The following is a 22,343-nucleotide window of genomic DNA, read 5'->3' as shown; positions in this document are numbered from 1 at the left end:
ATAATTCGAAAGAAGCGAAGCAATGAACAAAAAAAGAAGCCTTTGAGTTTCATCCCCATTTTAAACCCCCTCCCTTTTTTTCACTTGTCCAAATAAATCCCCCACGTCGTATAGATTTTCCACATGTTTTGTTTTATTTTCCCAAAATCGTTTCCTTCAGCTTATCCAGCTCACCGCTGTGCTCACACATGTCCCTAAATACGCCTCCCTCCTTGTCCCACAGCTCCTTGGGCGTTCCGAATTCCGCCACAGCTCCCTCGCTGAGGACGAGAATGCGGTCGAAATCGGCAATCGTGCTAAGACGATGCGCAATAACAATGAGCGTGCTGTCGGTGAATTCCTCGCGGATGCTGCGTTGGATGAGCGTATCGGTAGCCATGTCCACGGCCGAGGTAGCTTCGTCAAGCACCATGATTTTGGGTCGGGCGACGATAGCTCGGGCCATGCAGAGGAGCTGGCGCTGGCCTTGAGAGAGGTTACCGCCCGATTCGGCGATGCCGCTGGTGAGATCCCGGAAGATATTGGCGTTGGTTGGAGTGGTAGTTGAAGGAGCGGCAGAAGCGGCGACAGATGAAGGCTCATTGGCAGGCGTGGCTGGTTGAGAGTCGACCAAATGAACACGATGAAGCGACTCGCGGAGCTCGTCGTCGGTACGCTCGTTGAAAGGATCAAGATTGCTCCTGACAGTGCCAGAAAACAGTACAGGGTCCTGAGGTATTTTATCATTAGTAAGAGACATCTCAATAATGAACAACTGAAAAAAAAAAAACTTACCTGAGGAATGATGGCCAATCGTGAACGCAGGCTATGAAGGTCAATCTTGGAAATATCTACACCATCAATCAAGACGGTGCCTGATCGGGCCTCGAGGAAGCGGAAGAGGGCCAGAGTAAGCGAGGACTTTCCAGCTCCGGTACGTCCAATTACACCCACTCGCTCATTGTTTTTGACATTGAAGGAAACGCCCCTCAGGACTGGCGGCAGATCCTCAGCGTAACCAACAACAAGATCTTTAACCTCAATATCTCCTGACGTAGGCCAGGCAGCAGGAGCCTTCTCTCCATCCAACGGCTCGGTCTTAAGATCGGCGTACTCGATGACACGCTCAGTGGCATTCATATCTAGCTCCAAACTGGTATAGCTCCAAAGAGTCATGAGAATGTTGCCGGAAAAGTCAACGGCGAACGCCAAAGTGAAGCCAGCCATAGAAGCGTCAATGTATGGGGACAAGGCAACGACAATGCCAACGATGGAACTGAAGGCAGTACCAATCAAGGCCATGCGGAAGCTCATCCATCGATTGAACAGAGAGCCATAAATGCTCACAGAGTCCCATTGATCAAGATGAGCGTACATACGATCGACGTACACTTGGGTCTTCTGGTATGCTCGAAGCGTAGCCACACCCGACAACGTCGCGTTGAACTGCTCAAAGACCGGTGACTTTGAGGTGCTTTCCAATCTCTTCATGGGCCTAGCACCAGTCATATACATCTTGCCAACTATGGCAGCGAAGATGACCAACACGAATGCCAAAGGAAGGATATAAGGCGACACGAGCGTAGCGGCAACACAGACACCCACGAGGCCTAGAGAACGCCAGAGTAACATGCCAAAATCCATGTTGATGCGATTGTCGATAATGTCAAAATCAGAGGTGAGTCGGTTAAGAATTCGACCAACAGGGACTGTGTCAAGCCATCGTAGGGGAGTTCGGAGGACTGTGAAGAGAATTTGCTTGAACAGGGTCCTACTGGCCTTGATGCTCATATAAAACGACCAGATAAAGCGCAGTGTCCCGACAAATCCACTAGCCGCAGATAGAGCCACATAGATTGATAGGTAATAGTACAAATTATGCTCTGTGGATTCGGCGTTCGACAAGTTCGAGGCAACATGGAACGGGCCGTGCTGTAGAGTGAGCCCATAAGCAAGACCGTGCTTCTGCTCCGCTTCAAAGGCATGGATTCCATCAACTTGGTTCTCGCTTTGAGATGTCCATATCTTTACCCACCAATTTCGAGCAAGATTACCTGCCTCAAAGCTGGAGAATAAAACAGCGAGAATAATCCAAAATAGCCAGCCACCGCTATGGGTCAGATAGCTCCTATAGATTCGGCTCTTAACTTGCCCCTTGTCGCGAGCCTCCTTTTCGACGAAGTCTTTGGCTGCCTTGTCTTTAGCTGCCTGCTCAGCCGTAGCGTTTTCACTTGATGCTCCATCGGCACCGGTGACTGAGCCTTCCTCAGAGTTGACGACTGTCGAACCTTCAGCAGCCGCTTCTTCGCGCTGAATCTCCTCTGGGTCTTGCTCGTGGGTTTTGATTCTCTCGAGGATGCCCTCCTCAGCAAGCTCCGACGTCAGGCCAGCATTTAGAACAGTGCCCTCTCCAAGTTCCACCAGATATTTGGCCTTGGATTGAACGAGCGCTACGTGGTGGGTAACCAGGATTCGAGTTCGTCCTTCGCAGAGGTCACCACTAATGCACTTGTCGAAAATGTGTCGACCAACATGAGCATCAACAGCGCTGAAAATATCATCCATGACCAGAATCTCGGCGCGTGAGTAGATGGCTCGTGCCAATGTTACTCTCCATTTCTGGCCTCCGCTCAAATTGATTCCGTTGGCTCCAAGTTCTGTCTTATCACCATCTGGCAAGATTTCGAGATCCTTTTTCAGGGCACAGACTTCAATAACTTTCTGGTATCTCGCTTCATTGTAAGGGAGGCCGAATAGAATATTATCTCGGAAAGAAGCACTTTCGAGCCAAGGTGTCTGGGCCACATACGCAACAGAGCCGGGAAGGATCCAGTTTCCGGGATGAGCCGCCTGGTCATTGCGCTCAAGCGGCGATACGGTGGGCGGAGCATGAATGGCACCTTCAAGGAGATCAACCTCGCCAAGTACAGCAGAGAGCAGCAGACTTTTTCCTGTTCCAGTTTTACCAGAGATCACAGACAGCTCGCCAGCAGGGAAGGACAGATTGATATTTTTGAGGATGAAGCGTTCTTCGTCGGGAGTTTCGACGTCAACAGGCCAGGAGATGGTGGCATTTTCGAGAGCAACATCTGGACCATCAGACAGAATCCTCTTCATTTCAGGGCCACTAAGATACGTGTCAATTCGCTTGATTGAAACGAGTGTGTCAACAGAGGTTGTGAGCAGCTCTGGAAGTGCAGAGAGTGTGACTTCCAAGCTCTTGAAGATACTGATACTGACGAAGGCGATAGACGGAGATAGGTTGCCATGAAGGACAGAATAGACGGTTAATGAAGCAGCTGCGAGAAAAATCGGGCTGATAACCCAGCATGCAAATAGGACAGAGTCCGCCATGAACGTTCTCTTTAGAGTTGTCAGTTCCTTTTCTCGTTGCTCTTGAATGCGACCTTCCCACTGGTTCTCTAGTGCAGTGAATTTGATCTGACGAATGCCTAACAACGCCTCATTCACAATTGCCAGTTTAGCATCACGGTCTTTCATGAGCTGGGCTTGATGTTTCATGTAAATCTTGGTGGCATACGTGTTGATAGGCAAGACGAGAGCCCATGCCAGGATACCGGCCACGAAGGGCCAGAAACCAATCAACTTTAGCAGGAAGCCGCAGTAAAAGAACAAATTGGTCAAGCTGTTGATGATGAAAAATTGAAAGGCTGCAAGATTTGATACGTGCCGGACATCGACACCAACAAGATTCACAATGGCTTGGCGGGACTTTAGAACGGTCTCCTCCTCGGGTTTCTTTGTGTCTTTGTTGCCTTCATCCGCATCTTCGTCCGCTTTGGGTGTTTCTTTCTCTGCCATCTTGACGTTTTTGCGTTTCAAGGATTTTTCGAAAATGAGAGAGGAAAGCTGGCCTCGGAGAGGAATGGAAGTCTTGTACATGGAAAACCACATGATCCATCCTTGTGTCCACTATAGATAGGCATCGTATTAGCATTCAGTACGTATAACCGTAATCATAGAATTGGGGATGATCTTGAGTACCTGTCCACATAGAGAGAAAAGAGCGAGCGAAACGATGTACATCAGAATCTGGCCCATTGGTCGTTCACCTTCGGGAAAGCGCTGTTCCAAGAGCTCAATCACGCGCAGCATGGCCCAGAACGGCCCGAGGCCAATGAATGATCGAAAGATGGTGACAGTCCATTGGATCAAAAATAGGGGCAGATAAGAACGAAGAAGCTTTTTAAGAAGTGTGCCCTTGAATTCAAACTTGTGCCAAGCCTCGACCAGATCTCGGGCTCTGAAGTTGTGATCTGGGCCTGGAATGTCTTTTTCGTCCAGATCACCTTTCTTGGTGGCCAACGCAACCAAGGGCTGTCCCCAAGACCAAGTATAACGACTCAGGAAAGAGCCTGTAAACTGGGCGTCCACTGGTTTGCCATTGTGGGAGACGGCTGGTCGTCGGGGGAGCGAAACGCTAGCAAACAATACCAAGATGGTAGCTCCCAAGCTGACTATTCGAAGAATGAAGAAAGCGTCAGTCTTGGTAGCTCCGAGGCGCGAAGCATGGTGAGTCTGTAGTATGTTGATCAAGATAGCAATAAACGACGACCCAAATGACCAAATGCCGAGATCGTGGGATTTGACCGGAGACCGGTGAACAAAGATGAAGACAGCTTGTAGCAGAATGGCAGCCTTTGGGGTTGAGAGCGTTGGTTAGTGAATTGATATCACAGTTTAATGGAGCTGAGGAGAGCGAGTAAGCTTACAAGAGCACCAGTAGTCAGCCAGCTGGGAACAAAGAGGCCATAACGGTCCGCGTGAAGGGTGGTCAAGATCGAATAAGCAACAGATGTGGCAAAGCTTGTCAGGGCAAGGAGAAGAATGGCAAGCTTTTGCCACTTGTTGGAAAATGCAGCAACGGCTTCTGGCGTGCTGGTGCCGTCGACATCGGAATAAAAGTTGTCTTTGGGAGTGCGGTTGCGAATCTGGGAAAGAAGAGCAACGGCGCCCGGCAGGGAAAATAGTCCGACAACCGTTAAGCCCGCGATGGAGAGTGGCAGCACAAAGGAACTGAACTGGTCCGCCGAGCCATCGACGGCGCCCAGCACCTGCTGATATTGTTGCTGATACTGCATCGTCATCGTCACAGCGAGAAACCCTCGCCGGCGCGCCGGAGGGAGCTCAGATGCAAGTTGATGCGGCTCTACGGAAGCTTATCGAGAGACGCCAATGCTGAGAGCATCAGCACAGGTACAGAGGGGAGTTGTACAATTTGAACCGAGACGAACAAATGCCTCTCTCTACAGCAAGGAAGACGACAGCAGAGACAGGAACATGAAAAGAAAAGGAAGCAAAAGGCGAACAAAGAACGTGCCGTCCGAGGCGGTGCAAGTACAGTAGTTATCAGTCAGCGAAAAGAGGTTTATCGCAGGAGCGCCATCCCGTGCTGCAAGCTATCCACAGCATCCACAGAAGTGAATGCAACGCCGCCAAAGCTCGCAAGCAAGCTGCATCTGCCAGGATCCCCCGGGCGGGTGGCGCATCCCAAGGGTCTTGAGCCGGATGTTAGTCGCGGTGCTACTACTCCGAGTTGAACTAGCAGTGCCTGGCAGTGTCTCGTACGAGCTGCTCGGTTGCTCTATGCGGACGGGGGCCAGCACCATCAAACGCTGCCGTTGGCTCGATCCAAGTCACTGGGCGAGCGGATTCTGGCAGGAAGCGGAGGCCATTTCCAGACGAGCGATAGCCTGAACAGGGATCAGGTACCAGAACGGCCGCTTGGACAGACGCAGCAGCGCTGGTATGCCGTGCGAAGCACTTTTGATCGACTGTAGGAGTCATGGCCGAAGCCTTGCGAGATGAGCGAGTCTTGGCTCGTAGATGGGCCAATGGGGATCGCTGTGGGCTTGACCGAATCAATCACATCACTGAGTAACTAACCTTAGGCTGCCGTTTTTGACCTCCAAGAACACATGCTTTTTCTCCTATATTCTCTCCTATATTCTCTCCTCTGCAGGCTACCTAGATACGAGGCTGCAAAAGTGCCTGATGGCTGCATCATCGCCAGCTGCCTGGCAGGTAGCTACAATCCAAAGCTGGTGCCTGAGAAGGCATCAACATCACGGCATCATCTAGCCCGAGCATCTTCCACTATCTCGGGCCGGCAGATAGCAATGAAACACTGTGGCAGAATCTCAGTCATTGCCTTCATTTTCCTCCTATCGTGAACAGAAAATCCCCGGCTCGCGGATTGACTAGGCCGTCCGTCTCACCTCAAAAAGGCCTTGTCCAACGCCACTTGCAATCGCACTGATTGGCTCGCTGCGGTCGCCATGGGGCCTGGGACTTTTACTAGCAGAGGCGATGCGGTCCCGCCATCGAGCTATTGCGGGGAGCTGCTAATGAATCCATGCCGTTATCTTGGCTCTCGTCTCATTGCCCAGGTATAAGTGCTAACACTAGACAATACACAATAAGCATGCTGCACCACGTCGAAAGAAGCGTTTCAGGGCATAATCCATCGCATCGTTCGCACCGGCAGGGGCGCTTAATGATATCGAAGTCGGACTACTACAGGTACTAGTAGCTGTTGTGATCCTAATAGTGCTATGGAGTTAAGATTTCCAAGACATGCATCAATGCGCATGGGTACCTTACTGGGTAATACTGTACCTAGGTAGCTGTGACAATTGATTCGGTACTGTAGGCATAAGTTCTTATCGGTGTAATTAGTAACATGAGCCGTTCAACTACACCGCTTTCTCTAGGCTTTGGTGACAAAGGGTGTGCCAGCTTTGTTGCCTCTTTACTCATTTCCCGTCCTCCTCATGCAGACCAAGATCACGAGCCGCCTCATATGCAGAGCCGCTGGATCTTGCATCCAACCCTCCTGTACGAGTACGAGCAACTTGTCAGTATCAAATCACGGTGTGGTGCATGCTCCCGGCAGGCTGTTCAGCGGGATCCAGCGGCTACGGGCCAGCACAAGCGCCACAGCGATTGCATTGCATCTCAATGGCCCACCCACACGTATATGAGGCTTGTTAGTTTCACATTCAGGAACACGGCTGGCCTCGAGTGTCGTTCTGGGAGGCTGTCGGTCGTCGCTAAGGCGTGGATTTTGTCGTATAAGACTAACAGTTCCGCCCAGACTAAGCCTCCAAAGATCCCTCGCCATCTTTTCCTCGCTTGGTGATAGGTGAGGGAGCACCGTTGGATGCGAGGTGAGTGAGATAAATACCTACATATACAAAAGAGCAGCACACACACTTGCTTCTAGTGGGAGGTCTAGGCTACATGTATAATACAATGACACGCACCCCGGACATTTCCAAATCCGTCTCGCCGTCAAGTGACTCACTCGCAGACATTAGTGATTCTATGAGTCGAATCCTCCCATGCCGTGGTTGCCCAGTGCTGCAGAGTCTGGCATTAATTTACGCCGTCGGCAGTGTTTCAACCACTCCAAAGGAGCCAACCAAAAGGTAGCACCGCGTCAATATATTCGCATGACTATTACATTGCATACACTATTGCTACGTGCCTGCGAAGTGTTACCAAGAGACAGCTACTCGCGACGGATGCCTGCTCGGAGTAGCACTGCTATCTGACAACCCAGGTCGCCAACGAGCTGCAGCATGTATTGTAGCCTTACCAGACAAGCGCTTGCAGCTCGCAATAGGTTCTTTATCTAGCTGCCTACGAAACGTTCTGCTTGTTTTCGGCCTATCCAACCAGGCCATATCTTGGCCGATGGCGGAAAGAGGGATCTGCCATGTCTTCAATTTGAAAGAGTTTCACGACTAACACAGGTGGAGAGCCAATATCCGCCAATGCAATACAGACCGTAACAAGACAGCATGGGAAGCAGAACAGACCAAGGAGATGAAAGCATACCTACTGTGCACTAGCAGAAACCCACGAGCAAAGGGATTCGGTGAGCAGATGTCGCCTTTGCTACGCTGACTCGCCTGAAATTGTACAGCCTTGCTCCAAACAGGTGCGAGGACTGATCATCCGGGCGGCTAGTGATGTGTGAAATTGCTGCCAATCCGCAGATCTGCACCAGCGAGGCCGTGTCGAACCACGGCTGTAATCTGCCACCCAGCACTGCCAATCCCTGGCTCAACTGCATTTAGGGTTGAACAGAGATAGATGTAATACAAGTGGTAGAGGGGCATGATACAGCAATGAACATCATATAGCGGAAGCAATAACCATCAAAACGCCATTCACAATACGAGTAGCAGTAGTGTGATTTATGACCTTACCGTGGCATGGTGCAATCAGCAGAGGGGGGAGATGGAGTTCAAGTAGCACACCGCGGGGAAGATGGAGAAAGGCAATACTACCGAAAAGAGCAATAGGCAAAAAAGGACTGAGGTTATGGAATCGAGCATCGACAGAGGCCAACGTCAAGCTCTGGCATGATCAGCCGAGTATCTCGTACCAATCGCGTAATTGCACTGGCCCGGGTGATGGCAGCCCTGCAGCCCTGCAGCCCAGCGACAGGATTTGCGCCGTGTCATGCAGGGCGTTAGAGCCTACAGCAGCGTGTATGCAGTCGGCAGCGAATGCGGCTGGCATCGTCGCCGCCGGGCCAATAGCGACGGCAGCACAGAGGCAAAAAAGCAACCAGCAGTGCGTGTGTTGGCTGTTCATCAGATACGGGACCCGTGGTGAGGCGTCTGGTCCTCGTTCGATTGGCGCGCTGAACGGGCAGCTGCTACGGCCCCTGCAAGACCAGCACAGCACTCAACTGACCCTGCAGCACCCCAGCCCAGCCCCCAAGATTCGAGCCTCTAGCCGCTATTGGCCTCGAGCAGTTGGCCCTCTCAGGCGACCCAGTTTCAGCCGGCTATCCTGCACTGACCAGACCTTACATCGGAGCCGTAGGAATATTTCCAAAGCTGGAGGCAGCTTCTCTGTCGCGGCCAAGCCCGTCCCGTCTCTTTTTTTTTTTTCTTTTTTAACTTTTGACCATCACGAGCCTCTGTTGCCCGAAACTGTCACGCGGTTCAAGCCCTTTGCCGACTAGACCGAATCCCTCGCTGTCGAGACGCTGCCTCAATCCCTCTTTCGAGCCCGCCGTTTTTTGTCGAACCATCCAATCCAATCTCATCCACAGAGCTTGCTCCACGACTATCGTCCCTCCGCCTCTATTCGCTGCGGCCAGCTCCTCATGCTGCTTGTTCGACGGCCGCCCTAACACGCAAGCGACACGATGAAGGCCTCGCCGCTCATCATCAATTGGCATGACCAGAATGCCCCAATCTACTCTGCCCACTTTGAGCCAAACGGCAAGGGCCGCCTGGCCACGGCCGGTGGTGACAACCATGTGAGGGTGTGGAAAGTTCAAGCCGACGGCCCGGAACGCAAAGTCGAATATCTGTCGACCTTGTCCAAACACAATCAAGCTGTCAACGTTGTGCGATGGGCCCCCAAAGGTAAATTGACAATGGTGCATGTCTGCATTGGCTGTCCGCGAGCTGACAGTAGCTACCAAATGAAGGAGAAACCCTCGCTTCGGCCGGCGACGACGGCAATGTGATTCTATGGGTTCCCAGCGAGATTCCGGCAACCAACTTTGGATCGGAAGGTTTGGACGATAAGGAATCATGGCGAGCCAAGCACATGTGTCGCTCTAGCGGAGCCGAGATATACGATCTGGCATGGTCCCCCGACGCCGTCTACTTTATTATCGGTAGTATGGATAATATTGCGAGAATATACAATGCTAGTTCAGGTAGGCAGCGGCAATACTCTTGTTTGCGAGGTTCACCGCGAGCTAATATGAGGCCATGACAGGAACACTTGTAAGGCAAATTGCCGAACACAGTCACTACGTGCAAGGCGTCACTTGGGATCCCTTGAACGAATACATAGCAACCCAATCGTCCGATCGATCCGTCCACATCTACTCTCTCAAGACAAAAGACGGGCAGTATTCCTTGAGCCAGGACGATAAACTTCCAAGGCTAGCAAGCCACGTCAAAGCCGATCTCCCTACTCGACGAATCTCTTCGAGCAGTCCCGCGCCCCCGGAATTCGGTCACCGAGCGCAGATGTCTACCGTAGACTCTGCCACGTCTGTGGGATCACCAGCTCCCTCAGCCCCAAGCACCCCAACTTCCGCACCTCTCCCTATGAACCCGCCAAGCGTCATCAGCCATAGTCGTCGATCTTCCTTCTCCTCTCGTCGTTCGGTCTCGCCGGCACCATCTCTACCTCTTCCTGCCGTCATGCCAATGGAGGCGTCGCCGAAACCTCACTATGCTCTCAACACCAACTGGGCCACGGGAATGAAGAATGCCAGTCTTTATGCAAACGAAACCCTGACATCTTTCTTTCGACGACTCACGTTTACGCCAGATGGGAGTCTCTTGCTCACGCCGTCTGGGCAGTATCAGAATCAACACCAGACAGACAAGGATGCAAAGCCAACTTACGAAATTATCAATACCGTCTACATCTACACTAGAGGCGGTATCAACAAGCCCCCGATAGCACATCTGCCAGGCCATAAAAAGCCTTCAGTCGTTGTCAAATGCTCACCAATTTTTTATACCCTCCGCCAGTCTCCGCCGGTGACTAAACATGTCACCATTGATACATCCTCTGCAGAAGACACCATTCCCTCCCTCCCAGAGCCAGTCTCCAAGGCATCCACCACGTCATCCGTCATGGATCCTCCCCCGCTGCCCACGCCTGCTTCGACTACTGCCGCCGAAGCAGGAGCTCCGTCAAAAGGAGTGCCTACCGAGACAAATGCGTCAACACCAGGCCCTAAGCCCGCCTTTGCCCTTCCTTACCGAATGGTATACGCAGTCGCCACCCAAGACTCGGTACTACTATATGATACACAACAGAAGACTCCGATATGCATAGTCAGCAACTTGCACTGCGCAACCTTTACTGATCTTGCTTGGTACGTATATGCGACCGCTTTGCCTGGATGAGTACCACGAACTAACTCTCTTTTCATAGGTCAACTGATGGGCTCACCCTCATCATCTCGTCATCAGACGGATTCTGCTCCTCACTAACATTTGCCCTGGGCGAGCTGGGCGAGATTTACAAGGGCGAGGTTGGGGCAAAAGCAAGTGCATCCGCAGCAACTCCTACGTCAACGTTTGCATCGCCTGCTTCGTTCCCAGGTGGACAGCAGCATCAACCGCGCAACTCGGCAAGCTCTTTCACAGCACCCTCTCCTCCTACCACATCGTCTGTGCCATCCAATCGCCCATCCTCGCCTACAAGATCGAATTCTACTTCTTCTGTAGCTACACAGTCAGGTGTCGTGAGCAACCCGCCCCTCATTAGTGGTAGTGTGCCATCAATCACGGCCGCCAATTCCGGCAGGGTAACGGGCGTTCCCTTGACTACGCCTCCAGAGACACCCAAAGTTGTGCCTGGGCCCAGCACGGGCGTAAAGAGGGATGCTGATGAGGCCGAGAAAGAAGACACCAAAGAGCCCAAGAAGCGAAGAATTGCTCCAACTCTTGTTTCGAACCCAACATGAAGTTCCGGCCTCGGCTTGTCCTTTCTGAACCTCTTCTTTTTTTTTTCTCTTCCCTTTTTTTAATGTATTTTGTAGAGCGAGCCGAGTTCTGCGGGCTGTCTAGTTTCTTTTTTCTTGTGGCACGGCATTCGCCATCACAGAATGATGAGAAGCGCGGTTTGGCAATGACTATATAGATGGATGACGGTAGGTGCCAACGTTTACTGGTACAGGCTGGCGTTTTACGGGCTGGCGTAATTTGCTTTGATCTCAAGGCGGCATTTGAGCTTGCCGAAGAAGATATCATACGTTTTTGAGAGAGGGAAAAGTTCTCTCTCTCCCTATGGTCTGCCTAGGGCGTGGGCAGTTTGCCCGGCCCGCGATTTGGCAGGCGGGGTGGCTATTAGGCAAAAAGTGCAATAGTTTTATAGGTAGTCTGATATAATGGAACCTTCTGTTTGATATGATGGCATATGAATGGAGGCAATATGTTATTTACGTGTGCGCCTTGATACATTTTTTTACAATTGTAGTGGTGGCTTTAATCTCTCAGGCAGCCGAAATTGGAGTAAAATGTGAAGCACGCAACAAATTACAAGGTATTACCAAATTCCTCAAAGACAGTCATTTCATCACAGGGGTCCATCCCTTCCGGGGGACAAAAGTAGTCACGCCCTCGTCTCGCAGGACTTCTTCTGCCAATCTCCCCGTCACGACGCTCTGCTCAAACTGCGGACCGCGGACGTAGAATGGGAATGAGAGCCGACAGGAAGATTCTTCTGGGTCTTCTCCTGAGTCGTCAGAAGGATCCTTAGCCGCGGTGTCGGTGGATGAATCTGGTAGGAGCAGCCTTTCCCACACGCTGCGGCCGTGGCGCTTCCTTTCGGTGAAGCCGCAAGCGCGGCGGTCTAGCGAGAGATACCAGCGGCGTTGATACACGCTGCCGATGGTGTTGGATGCTCCGACGTAGGCGTTGTTGAGGCGGACTTGGGCGTCTTCTTGTTGCTGCTGCTTACGGCGTGCTTCACTCGGGGAGGATGTGTTGTTGGTACTACCTGTTCTAGCCTGCGGTTCATCGTCTTCTATGTCGTTACCATATCCATCACTGTCGGAAGAGGTGCTTTCCGGCTCTGCAGGGCGCGCTTTTGCCGTCTTCCCACGGCGTCTGGTCCGCGGCGTTTTCGAGCTTCTAGATCGCCCTGCTGCATCTTCCGTCTTGGTCAGGCGGATGTTGATGACGTACGGATCAGGCAGCTTCGTCCCATGGAGACGCAGCCGGATCTTGCGGTTTTTGAAAGCCGCGTGGAGGAGAGACTGGGCCGTTGGAGTGTGCTGCTTGCTGTTTGAAGACGATGATGATGAGTGAGGGGAGCCTGGCGGCGAGGAGGGGTCCTCTGGAGGGGCGTGTTTACTGCGGCGTGGAAGGACGGAGTATGTGCCCGTGTCCCATATAATGAGAGATCCTGTTTCTGCAGAAGCTGTTTCTATAAGGTGATTCTATATGTAAATGTGGATTGTATTAGTACACAAGATATTAGGAGTCGAGGTCATGGCAGGTACGTAGTAAGTGGAGAGCAAAAGACAGGGAGACTCGCCCAAAGTGAGTGGATGCGAGTCTCGGTGGCATTGCGGTTCAACCGACTGCTGTTGGCATCGCCCGGCAGGCCGTACATGATGGCCCAGCTGACGCTACTGGCCTCGTTGATCTGAAGGCGGAGATCATAGTGGGTGCCGGCCACGGGATGGTCGTGCTGATGGATCACAAAGTGCGCGCCGCTCGGGCTGCCTGCACAGCGTTGGTACAGGCTGGAATAACCCGAGATGCTCAGTCGAGGGACGAGGGCCGATGTCGGGCGGAGACGCGAGGAGAGAGTCGACGTGAATTGGGCCAGATGGTCAGATATCTGGACGGCTCCGGCTTCGATTTCGGCGGTGGTGCCGGCGGTGGGCCTAGGGCGGGCTGGTGCTGCCGGAGGAGAAATGGCGGTAGAGGTCGAGATGTCAGTGGGTACGGCAGCAGTGCTGTCAGCAAGGGCAGCAGAAGTAGAAGCTGTGGCTGTAGCAGCTGAGGTAGATGGAGTAGGGAGGAGAGACGATGAAGTGGCAGGGTGAGGATCTTGAGATGACGATGGAGACTCGAGAGACCAGGCGAGGTTGCGCTTCTTGATGAAGGGATTGGGAATAAGCACGGGGGGGCTGAGAGGCCGTTTGTGGGATGGGGCCATGAAGCTGAGTCTGATTCGTTGTGAGTGTAAGCAGGTATGCCCAATGCAGATGTGTGAGAGCAGAGTGCAGCTTGAAGCTTTTATTTGCTACATGCACACTACGTAGTAGTATATGTCATCGGATTGATCATAGCAGATATGGAGATATGGATATGTACAGCAATCCTTGCTAAATAACGCATGTGGCTTTGCATCTTAAGCATGTCTAATCTGAATCAGACTCATCAATAAATAATAGCTAACCCAAGTAAATCTGTTTATCTAGATAATCACTCAACAATTTCATACTCTATACAGGTTATGTTGTTGATACAGCCCCGGCAAGCACTGACAGACTGCTCCGAAGTTATTCCGCCGCGTCATGCAAAACGGACGTCCGTATTTACACTCGATTGATGTTTTTGGCACCAGCTGCGGTGCCAGGAAATGACACCCTGTGGCACTTCCCGCAAACCAATCACGATGCGTTCGCCGTCATCTCGGCTCGGCTCCACCGCAGAGCCAACCACAAGTCGTGAATAAAAGTTAGTCGCGGGGTGCATGCTACCTAATGCTAATGATTATCTGCATAGCCATGGATATATGCGCGAGACTCGGCTCATGCAGTCCGAAATGGACCGCGGCTATGAAAACTGCAATGCTGCTGCTCTTGAGCCGAACGTTGCATTCGCAGTTTCTGATACCTGAAGCAAATGTTTGCAAGCGTTGGCGTCAAACAACAGCTTGCAGCAATGCTCCATCGCAGCTTTACAGCATACTCGTATTACCAGGTGCACATGCAGCTAGGCCAATGGGCGCTGCGCCATCGTTTCAGCGCTCATCTTCAGCGCCGCATCCGCTACCAGCCTCCGCCATTCGACCTCCCAGCCAGAGCCGTGCTAGCGTCTCGGCCCCGTCGTCATGGCAAAGAGCCAGTACCGAGGCAAACAAAAACCTGGAAGCCACGGCGCCCCGCTTTTCCCGTCCCCCCAGAACCGCCTTCAGCAGGTCAGCCGCAGCTCCGCCCCAGAGGGAAGCGCAAGGGAGATACCTTTTCGGTACCCCCTGCATTGCGGTGGCAGGGATGAGCTCATAAGTATCGCCGCAGTACCTGGTGCCAAACCACGCGAGCCCCGGGATTTGCCCAGGCTCGATTTAATTACCAAGCCGCCGGGGGCTTGTGATTGCCCCAGCCATTTGATGAAGGCTCATCTCCCCTCCCGTCGAGCGCTGGAGCTTATCGCAACTCTTCGCTCTCTTCCCAATTCCAGATTCGAATTGCATCCTGCCAGGCCCGACGCGTTCCTCGCACAGCAACACAACGGACTAAGCCTTACGTGCCGGTTCTGCTCGTCTTACTTGTACCGTCGCTTATCGCCACAACCTGGGGCCCGGCCTCAGCCCCAGCTGAAAAAAACGAAATTGCTGGCAGCACACCAGCCAGCCTCTCCACAGCACCAGCACTCGAAGAGGCGAGCCAAAGTAGGATTGCACGCGCTCCGCGGCAAATAACACTGCTGTGATACCCCGGCTTGTTTTCTCACTGTTCATTTCTTAACCCTTTTCACAATGGCTTCGCCACCTAAGCCCTGGGAACGAGCTGGAGCCTCAGTGCCTTCACGTAAGTACCAACACGGACTCGCTCCTATGCTCCTGTGCCCTGAACGCGCCTCTCTCGTGACCTTCACATGCTGACTGGTAGCCCTTTTCCCTCTCTCTAGTTACCATCCCTCCTTCATCAGCCTCATCATCAGCGCCTCTGTCGCCGGCATCATCTGTTGCATCCATGGACGCACCTCCGATACCAGAGCGCCCGGCGTCGTTTGCCGCGGCCATGACCCAGAACGCCGCCACCCCTACGCCCGGTGTCATGGGCGGCATGGCTGCCTCTCCCTACGGCGCCTACAACAACGCATACTCGTCGCCCTACTCAAGTCCCTACTCGCGCATGGGAGGCGGCTATGGAGGATATGGCGGCATGTATGGCGGCGGATACGGAATGGGCATGGGAGGCATGTACGGCGGCGGCATGTATGGCGGTGCCATGGGCGATCCCAACAGCTTGGCCGGCCGCTTCAGCAATGGCACCCAGGCGACCTTTCAGATGCTTGAGGGCGTCGTCACTGCCTTTGGTGGATTTGCACAGATGCTCGAGAGCACATACATGGCCACGCACTCTAGCTTCTTTGGTAAGTTTGTTGGATACTATTTCCGGGTTTGTCTCATCGCAAGAGCTGTATGCTAACCTATCAATAGCTATGATCTCCGTCGCCGAACAGTTCGGCAACCTGCGCGATACCCTAGGATCTCTGCTCGGAATCTTCACCCTCATCCGTTGGATCCGTAGTCTACTGGCCAAGCTCACTGGCCGCCCCCTCCCTGCTGATGTCGCAGCCCTCAACGCCTCAGACTTTGCTCGATTTGAAGGCCGATCTGGCGCTGCTGGATCCCAGCCCCCCAAGGCCAGCCGCAAGCCTCTCATCTTCTTCCTCCTCGCTGCCTTCGGTATCCCCTACCTCATGTCCAAGGTGATCAAGAACATTGCCGCCTCCGCCGAGGAGGAAGAGAAGCGTCTTCAGCAGCAGGCCCTCGAGGCCCAGCAGCCCGTCGATCCCGCCAAGCTGGAGTTTTGCCGTCTCCGATTCGACTTTGCCCCCCAGCAGCCCAACGGCATGGAACTGGAGGGACGCAAGGGAGATCTCGTCGCCGTCTTGAGCAAGAACGACCCTGCTGGTCAGCCCAGCGAGTGGTGGCACTGCCGCAGCCGTGATGGCCGCCAGGGATACCTGCCCTCAACCTATCTCGAGATTTTGAAGAAGTCTGCTGAGCCCAAGAAGCTCAAGGCCGCTCCTGATAGCAGAACCAACTCATTGACCAGCTCATCAACAAGCGAAGAGGGCAAGAAAGAGTATGCCACCGCCGATGGCATGCAGAGGAGTCACTTCTACTCTTAAAATAAAAACAAAGAATACCACTTTATACACATGTCTGTAATGATTGGAATGGGTTCGTCAAGGCTGCGCGATTAGATGCTCTGGTATAGCATGCTCTATTTATACCACTGGCGTGCTTCTTTTATTTTCATTTTTCCTTTGTCTTCTTGTTCTCTAGCTATCTAATTCGCTTTGGGAGTTTTATTTTCGGGGTATTTTGCATGCTTGCTATCGCATAGCCCTTTTTGTTTTAAGACGCTTTCATGGAGACGTGGATGAAGACCTGCTCCGTTTCCTGTATAAAAGTCGGGGGATGATTATTATCTTGTATTATTTACATACACCTTTTCTAAACAACTTTTATGACGATTGGAAACTTTGGAATTCAATCAATTTGTGTGCGTGTGATCTTTATTTGCTCAGCTTTCTGAGTTGCTTCTACTTATACGTGATATAGTGTAATAAGAAGAAAAGATCAGCCTAGTAATTTGCCACAATTATCTGTTGCTCTTGGGTCCCTCAATATTTGTAAATTATTCCCATATACGACCAAGTTGCTCCCTACGTTCGCAGAACTCTAGCATATCTAGCCCTCGGCTTCGTAAGAGTTGGACTTGTGCTTGGGTTGGAATTGGAAGCCTGGGTGAACAGGTCCCAGGAACATTTCACTGTCAAGAACATGTTAGCGTATGATATCTTATGCTTAATTATGCAACCAAAGAAGAGAATGAGAGGAAAAAGAAAAGAAAGCTTCCAGCCTACGTACCTGATCTTGATCCAGTCTCTGTAATTGTCCGATGCCATCATTGTCTCCATCTCATCTCTGCCCTTATACGCTGGCGGCCGGTCATTCAATCGCGGAGGCAAGTGCTCCAACAGACCAATCGGCACGTAGCGGTGCGCGAAGCTGAGATACTCAAGGAGGAAGCGTCTAGTGAATCCGATGCCAAGCTCGTCCGAGCCCCAGGCCTCGAGACCATACTTGACAAACTTCTCAATGTATCCGAGACGCTCGGTGGATGACTTGTCCAGGTACTGGCCCTTTTCGATTTCCTCAAAGATCCAGGGCTTGATGAGGGCACCGCGGCCAATCATGACGGAGTCGACGCGGGCCTTCTCAATATGCTCGTAGTAGTCAACGTGAGAGTAGCAGTCGCCGTTGCCGAGGAAGTACATGCGGCCGTCCTTGGCGTTGGGCAGGGTGCTCTCATCGGGCTCAGCAATGGTGTCGGTGATCTTGGCCTTTTCATCATTGTACGTCTTGATGAGGGCTGCGCATTCTCCAATGTAGACCCAGTCCGCCGTCTTGGTATAGCGCTGCTCACGGCTGCGGCCGTGGAGAGTGAGTGCTGCACAGCCAGGAGCGCCAAGTCGTTCGCGGTGCTCGCGAGCTCCAAAGGCTAGCTTCCCAATGACTTGGCTCGCCGTCGGGCGGTCCTTGCGAACACCAGTCCTGATCTTGGCGGTGATGGGGATCTCGCCAGACACGGCGTTCATGCCTCTGATCATGCGTTCCATCTTACCACTTGCCTCGAGGAGTGCGGATCCGGCGCCTGACTTGAATACCTTGTCGATGGGGCAGCCGCAGTTGAGGTCGATGAGCCGAAGGTGAGGGCAGAAACGGTTGAGGACGTCAGCAGCCTTGGTGACAACCCAGTGAGCACTGCCCGAGATTTGGGCGCCAAACTTCAGATCGCGTGAGTGGTTGTAGTCGTCAAACAACGGGATAGCTCCGGGATTCATCTTGGGGGGTGTAATCTCCGACTTGTGAGCGCGCATCAACGTCCAGTCGGGCTTGGAACCTTGGAGCAGCGGCATTCCCAAGGCCATCTCTGAGTAAGTAGCCTGACAGCCGAGCTCGACACACAGCCGTCGGAACGGGAGGTTTCCCTGCGTGGTCAAAGGGGCGAGAGTCGGAGTCTCAGCGCCAAAGTAAAGGCGGCGCTTCTCGGACGGCTTGAACGGCGGGTCAACATACCGAGCCCGAAGGTCTTCGAGGCCCAGTTCTGGCTGGTCTTTGCGGCGATGATGAAAGTCTTGGCTGATGTTGGATTCGTGGTTTAGCCACGTAATGTACTGGTCCGTCTTGGCGAAGTCGATTCGTTTGCGATTCAGCTCAATCTTTTGACCCATAGTCACTACATTGAAGATTCCAGGTCGCAACTCGTCTTCGCCCTTCTCTCGGCCATTAGAAGCCGCCTCTTTGTCCTCCGAAGAGTCTTTGGAAGCGGGCTCGTCCGCTTGAGTTTCTTCATTAGACTCCTTCTTGGATTCCTCTTTGGGTGGCCGGTTATCCTTCAAAACCAGCTCCTTCCTGCCATCCTCGTGCTCGATTTCTTCCATATGGCTCTTGACAAAGCGGCATTTCCAGCCGGAAGCGCAAAAGCCATGTGCCTCAAAAGCGGGACATTTTCCACCCAGGGCGTCCACGTCTTCGCGTCGGCCCTCACTGAGATATTTGCGTAGATCGTGGCACATTCTGCACTTTTCACCATACGGACATTCCTTTGGCGAGAACTCTCGAGCATAAGCCCTGCTGTTACAGAGCGGAATCGCATCATCGAACCTTCCAAATGAACGATCAATGTTTTGACCCTTGGCCTTCTTCTTCCCCTTCTTCCCCTGGGATCTGGAATCCTCCCCGTCTCTACGGGGCTGGTCACGGGGATCTGAGCCTCGACCTTCGGCAGCATCATCATCCACTGCGGTAGATCTCTCATCTTGCTTCCCTGACATATCAATGAGATACCTAGGATGCATAAGCTGGGCACGTATATGAATCATCAAATAGAGGCAACTTACTCCTTCTTAATCGGAGCCAGGCCCTTGACACGGTCGTTGGGCTCGCCATTCTCTGCTGCTCGTTTTGGGGCCTCGGAAGCAGGCTGGTTTTGACTGTTATCTGAAGTCTCTACATGATTGCCGTTGTGATTAGCATCAGGCGCATCTTGGCCATTCTCTTTCTGAGCAGGAGCTGCGTCGTCAATCTTAATTCGCTTGGCGGCTCGCTCTTCAGGATGAGGCTCAACATCTGGGTGGTTTTCCGCGATGGGGGTATCGGATTCTGTAGCCATATTGTGCAATGGCGTTGATATATATCTGGGTCGAGACAATGGCCGCTTGAAATACCCAGATTCCTGAGATAAATATGATGAAATACGCGGTTGAGGCAAAGAAGCTTTTGCCAGAAGTGTTCTGAGCAAGATCCTCAGTTCTTGTGCAGTATAACGAATGAAATAGACTTCCAAATAGATTGAGAGAATAGCAGAGGCTGGATTCCAATTGGGCCAGCCTTGAAAGTCGATGCTTGAATGAAGATGGGAAAAAATTGCTGTGGAGTTGGAAAATTCTATTGGATAGTGAAGTAGCGGCTGTGAGAAATTTCAGAGGTGGCCAAGTCACTTTAGCCACCTGCCTGCAGCCATATTCACTGCACGCTGATATGAATGTCACTTTTCTCAGCGTGCTGTTGTAGGTCATTAAGCTAAGAGAGACGTTACAAATAGAATAAAACCGCATTGATTTTAAAAGAACGGCTTTTAGCTATAATTATTGCTTTGGCCTAGAAAGAACAGCATTATTGCTGGTTTCGATTGAAGAATCGCAGCTTGCTTTCGATTCGTCTAAAGACCACATCAAAGCTCGAGTATCCCGCAATCGAGGCTCCAGACGCCAATTATCCAGCGCTCAGACCGCTATAGCACAATCATTGCGGCCCTGCTCAGCGCTCAATAGAATGCTACCCCACTACCCAAACCCCTCCTGCTCCCCTAAGCTGCCCTCAACCTCTCTCCCCCTTCAAAGGAGTTAAGCTCCTGCACGCGTCCTGACATCTCGCTCTTCGCGATTCGACGCTGCCGAAACTCGGCAATGAGGAGCAGCTGGCGAGACCATGGAAGATCTGGGCCCGTTCGCTAGTGCGACCCGGTCTCCTCACAGGACAGCAACATATGGCTCGAGACAGGGCGTGTCGTCGCAGAGAACCGCCGTCGACCCGTCCGCCCACAGACGACCGACGATGCTTGACGACGAGGACGACGACGAAGATGAGGACGACGACGATGAATACTTCGGGGAGGACGTGAGACGGAGGGTTGACGAAGACGAGCAGCGATATTCAGCGGCGGAAGATGACGAGAACGAGGAGCAATCGGTGACTCCAGTCCCCAGAAGCCACACGCCTGGCCGCCTTGCTGGTGCCAGGAGCAATGTCCCGGGCGATCAACCGCGCAGCAGCAAAGCAACCGCTGAGTTGGCCATTCGTCAACGAGCAATCTCGGCCTCGCACCCGCACCCTCCAGCGAGTCGCCCAACGGGGCAAAGAAAGTCGACCGCGGACAGTCTCCCCGACGTCCCTCCCCTTCCTCGCGATGGCGAAGCAGAACAAAAGACGGCAGCTACAGCTACAGCTACAGCTACAGCGGCAGCAGCATCATCGGCTGCTGCTGTAGCTGCATCGTCAAGAGCGACGTCCGCCGTGTCAGCTCGCCAAACAAGCTCCATCATGGCTCGCCCCTCGGCCGGCAAACACACCACGTTCCCCCCCTTGCCGAGACCCGGTGATGGGCCAGAGGTGCCCCCAGCCCCGGCATCCGGCATGTACTGGTCAAAGGCACCCATATCTGGAGCTGCACACTCGAATCTCCGAGCTCATACGACGACACTGATCGGCTCCAGCGTATACGTTTTCGGCGGCTGCGATGCAAAGACGTGCTTCAACTCCATGTACGTCCTTGATGCCGACTCGTTCTACTGGTCCGTGCCGCACATGGTTGGGGATATCCCTATGCCCCTCCGAGCCATGACTTGCACGGCAGTGGGGAAGAAGCTCGTCGTCTTTGGAGGTGGCGACGGCCCGACGTACTTTAACGATGTCTACGTCCTCGATACGGTCAATTTTCGCTGGACCAAGCCTCGCATTGTGGGAGACAAGGTGCCCTCAAAACGCCGCGCCCACACGGCATGCCTGTACAAGAACGGCATCTACGTCTTTGGTGGAGGCGATGGCGTGCGCGCGCTGAACGATATCTGGCGGCTCGACGTCAGTGACATGAATAAGATGTCGTGGAGATTGATATCCAGTGCCGAAAAGGTAGCTCCAGGAACACGGGACCGTCGGCCCAAAGCTCGCGGCTACCACACAGCCAACATGGTCGGCAGCAAGCTCATCATCTTTGGTGGATCGGACGGTGGCGAGTGCTTCGACGACGTGTGGATCTACGATGTGGAGAGGCACATATGGAAGCTCGTCAACATCCCCATCAGCTATCGTCGCCTCTCGCACACTGCCACCATTGTGGGCTCATATCTCTTTGTCATCGGAGGCCACGACGGCCACGAGTACTGCGCCGACGTGCTGCTCCTCAACCTAGTAACCATGACGTGGGACAGGCGCAAGACATATGGACTGCCCCCCAGTGGACGAGGATATCACGGCACGGTCCTGTACGATAGTAGGTTGCATGTTGTTGGCGGGTTTGACGGTAGCGATGTATTTGGCGACGTTATGATTCTGGAGTTGGCGGTTCACGCGTATTACTCGCAAATTAGCCATTTCACGATTGATGTATGATGATGGGAAAGTTTTGAAACGTTCATGAGGAGGAAAGACACGTTGGCTATTTCCTTTTGTTAATCTTGCATTTTTCCTATCTATTTTATTTTAACCCTATATGTGTGCATAGAAGACGCTGACTGAATCCGGCTGATTCCTCTTGTCCCTCTCTACTACCATTCTCATTACACCCCCTGCTCCCCTCC

The 22,343-nt window shown here is 52.7% G+C and overlaps 6 protein-coding genes across 6 annotated transcripts; 3 read left to right on the top strand and 3 right to left on the bottom strand.

Annotated features, from left to right (window-relative positions):
• Positions 1 to 133: 133 nt before the first annotated feature.
• TGAM01_v210581 (hypothetical protein) lies at positions 134 to 5,081 on the bottom strand (the record flags this gene model as incomplete). Its single annotated transcript, XM_018809792.1, has 4 exons — positions 134 to 709; positions 775 to 3,912; positions 3,985 to 4,638; positions 4,713 to 5,081. The coding sequence occupies 4 exons, from the start codon at positions 5,079 to 5,081 to the stop codon at positions 134 to 136; spliced, it is 4,737 nt and encodes a 1,578-aa protein (XP_018656998.1).
• A 4,088-nt stretch (positions 5,082 to 9,169) lies between these two features.
• TGAM01_v210579 (chromatin assembly factor 1 subunit B) lies at positions 9,170 to 11,467 on the top strand (the record flags this gene model as incomplete). Its single annotated transcript, XM_018809793.1, has 4 exons — positions 9,170 to 9,392; positions 9,458 to 9,691; positions 9,754 to 10,873; positions 10,933 to 11,467. The coding sequence occupies 4 exons, from the start codon at positions 9,170 to 9,172 to the stop codon at positions 11,465 to 11,467; spliced, it is 2,112 nt and encodes a 703-aa protein (XP_018656999.1).
• Positions 11,468 to 12,070: 603 nt separating this feature from the next.
• Positions 12,071 to 13,671, bottom strand: TGAM01_v210580 (hypothetical protein; the record flags this gene model as incomplete). The annotated part of the gene is made up of 2 exons (XM_018809794.1): positions 12,071 to 12,930; positions 13,038 to 13,671. 2 exons carry the CDS (start codon positions 13,669 to 13,671, stop codon positions 12,071 to 12,073), a joined length of 1,494 nt encoding a protein of 497 aa, XP_018657000.1.
• A 1,548-nt stretch (positions 13,672 to 15,219) lies between these two features.
• Positions 15,220 to 16,604, top strand: TGAM01_v210578 (hypothetical protein; the record flags this gene model as incomplete). The annotated part of the gene is made up of 3 exons (XM_018809795.1): positions 15,220 to 15,271; positions 15,372 to 15,839; positions 15,907 to 16,604. 3 exons carry the CDS (start codon positions 15,220 to 15,222, stop codon positions 16,602 to 16,604), a joined length of 1,218 nt encoding a protein of 405 aa, XP_018657001.1.
• Positions 16,605 to 17,169: 565 nt separating this feature from the next.
• TGAM01_v210577 (hypothetical protein) lies at positions 17,170 to 19,657 on the bottom strand (the record flags this gene model as incomplete). The annotated part of the gene is made up of 3 exons (XM_018809796.1): positions 17,170 to 17,251; positions 17,350 to 19,332; positions 19,386 to 19,657. 3 exons carry the CDS (start codon positions 19,655 to 19,657, stop codon positions 17,170 to 17,172), a joined length of 2,337 nt encoding a protein of 778 aa, XP_018657002.1.
• An 818-nt stretch (positions 19,658 to 20,475) lies between these two features.
• Positions 20,476 to 22,155, top strand: TGAM01_v210576 (hypothetical protein; the record flags this gene model as incomplete). Its single annotated transcript, XM_018809797.1, has 1 exon — positions 20,476 to 22,155. One exon carries the CDS (start codon positions 20,476 to 20,478, stop codon positions 22,153 to 22,155), a length of 1,680 nt encoding a protein of 559 aa, XP_018657003.1.
• Between the last annotated feature and the right edge of the window lie 188 nt (positions 22,156 to 22,343).

Source organism: Trichoderma gamsii (genome assembly GCF_001481775.2).
Source record: "Trichoderma gamsii strain T6085 chromosome Unknown Scaffold_66.2, whole genome shotgun sequence".
NCBI lineage: Eukaryota > Fungi > Ascomycota > Sordariomycetes > Hypocreales > Hypocreaceae > Trichoderma > Trichoderma gamsii.
The sequence above is the reverse complement of the archived record's forward strand: the minus strand, read 5'-3'. Positions and strand labels throughout refer to the sequence as shown.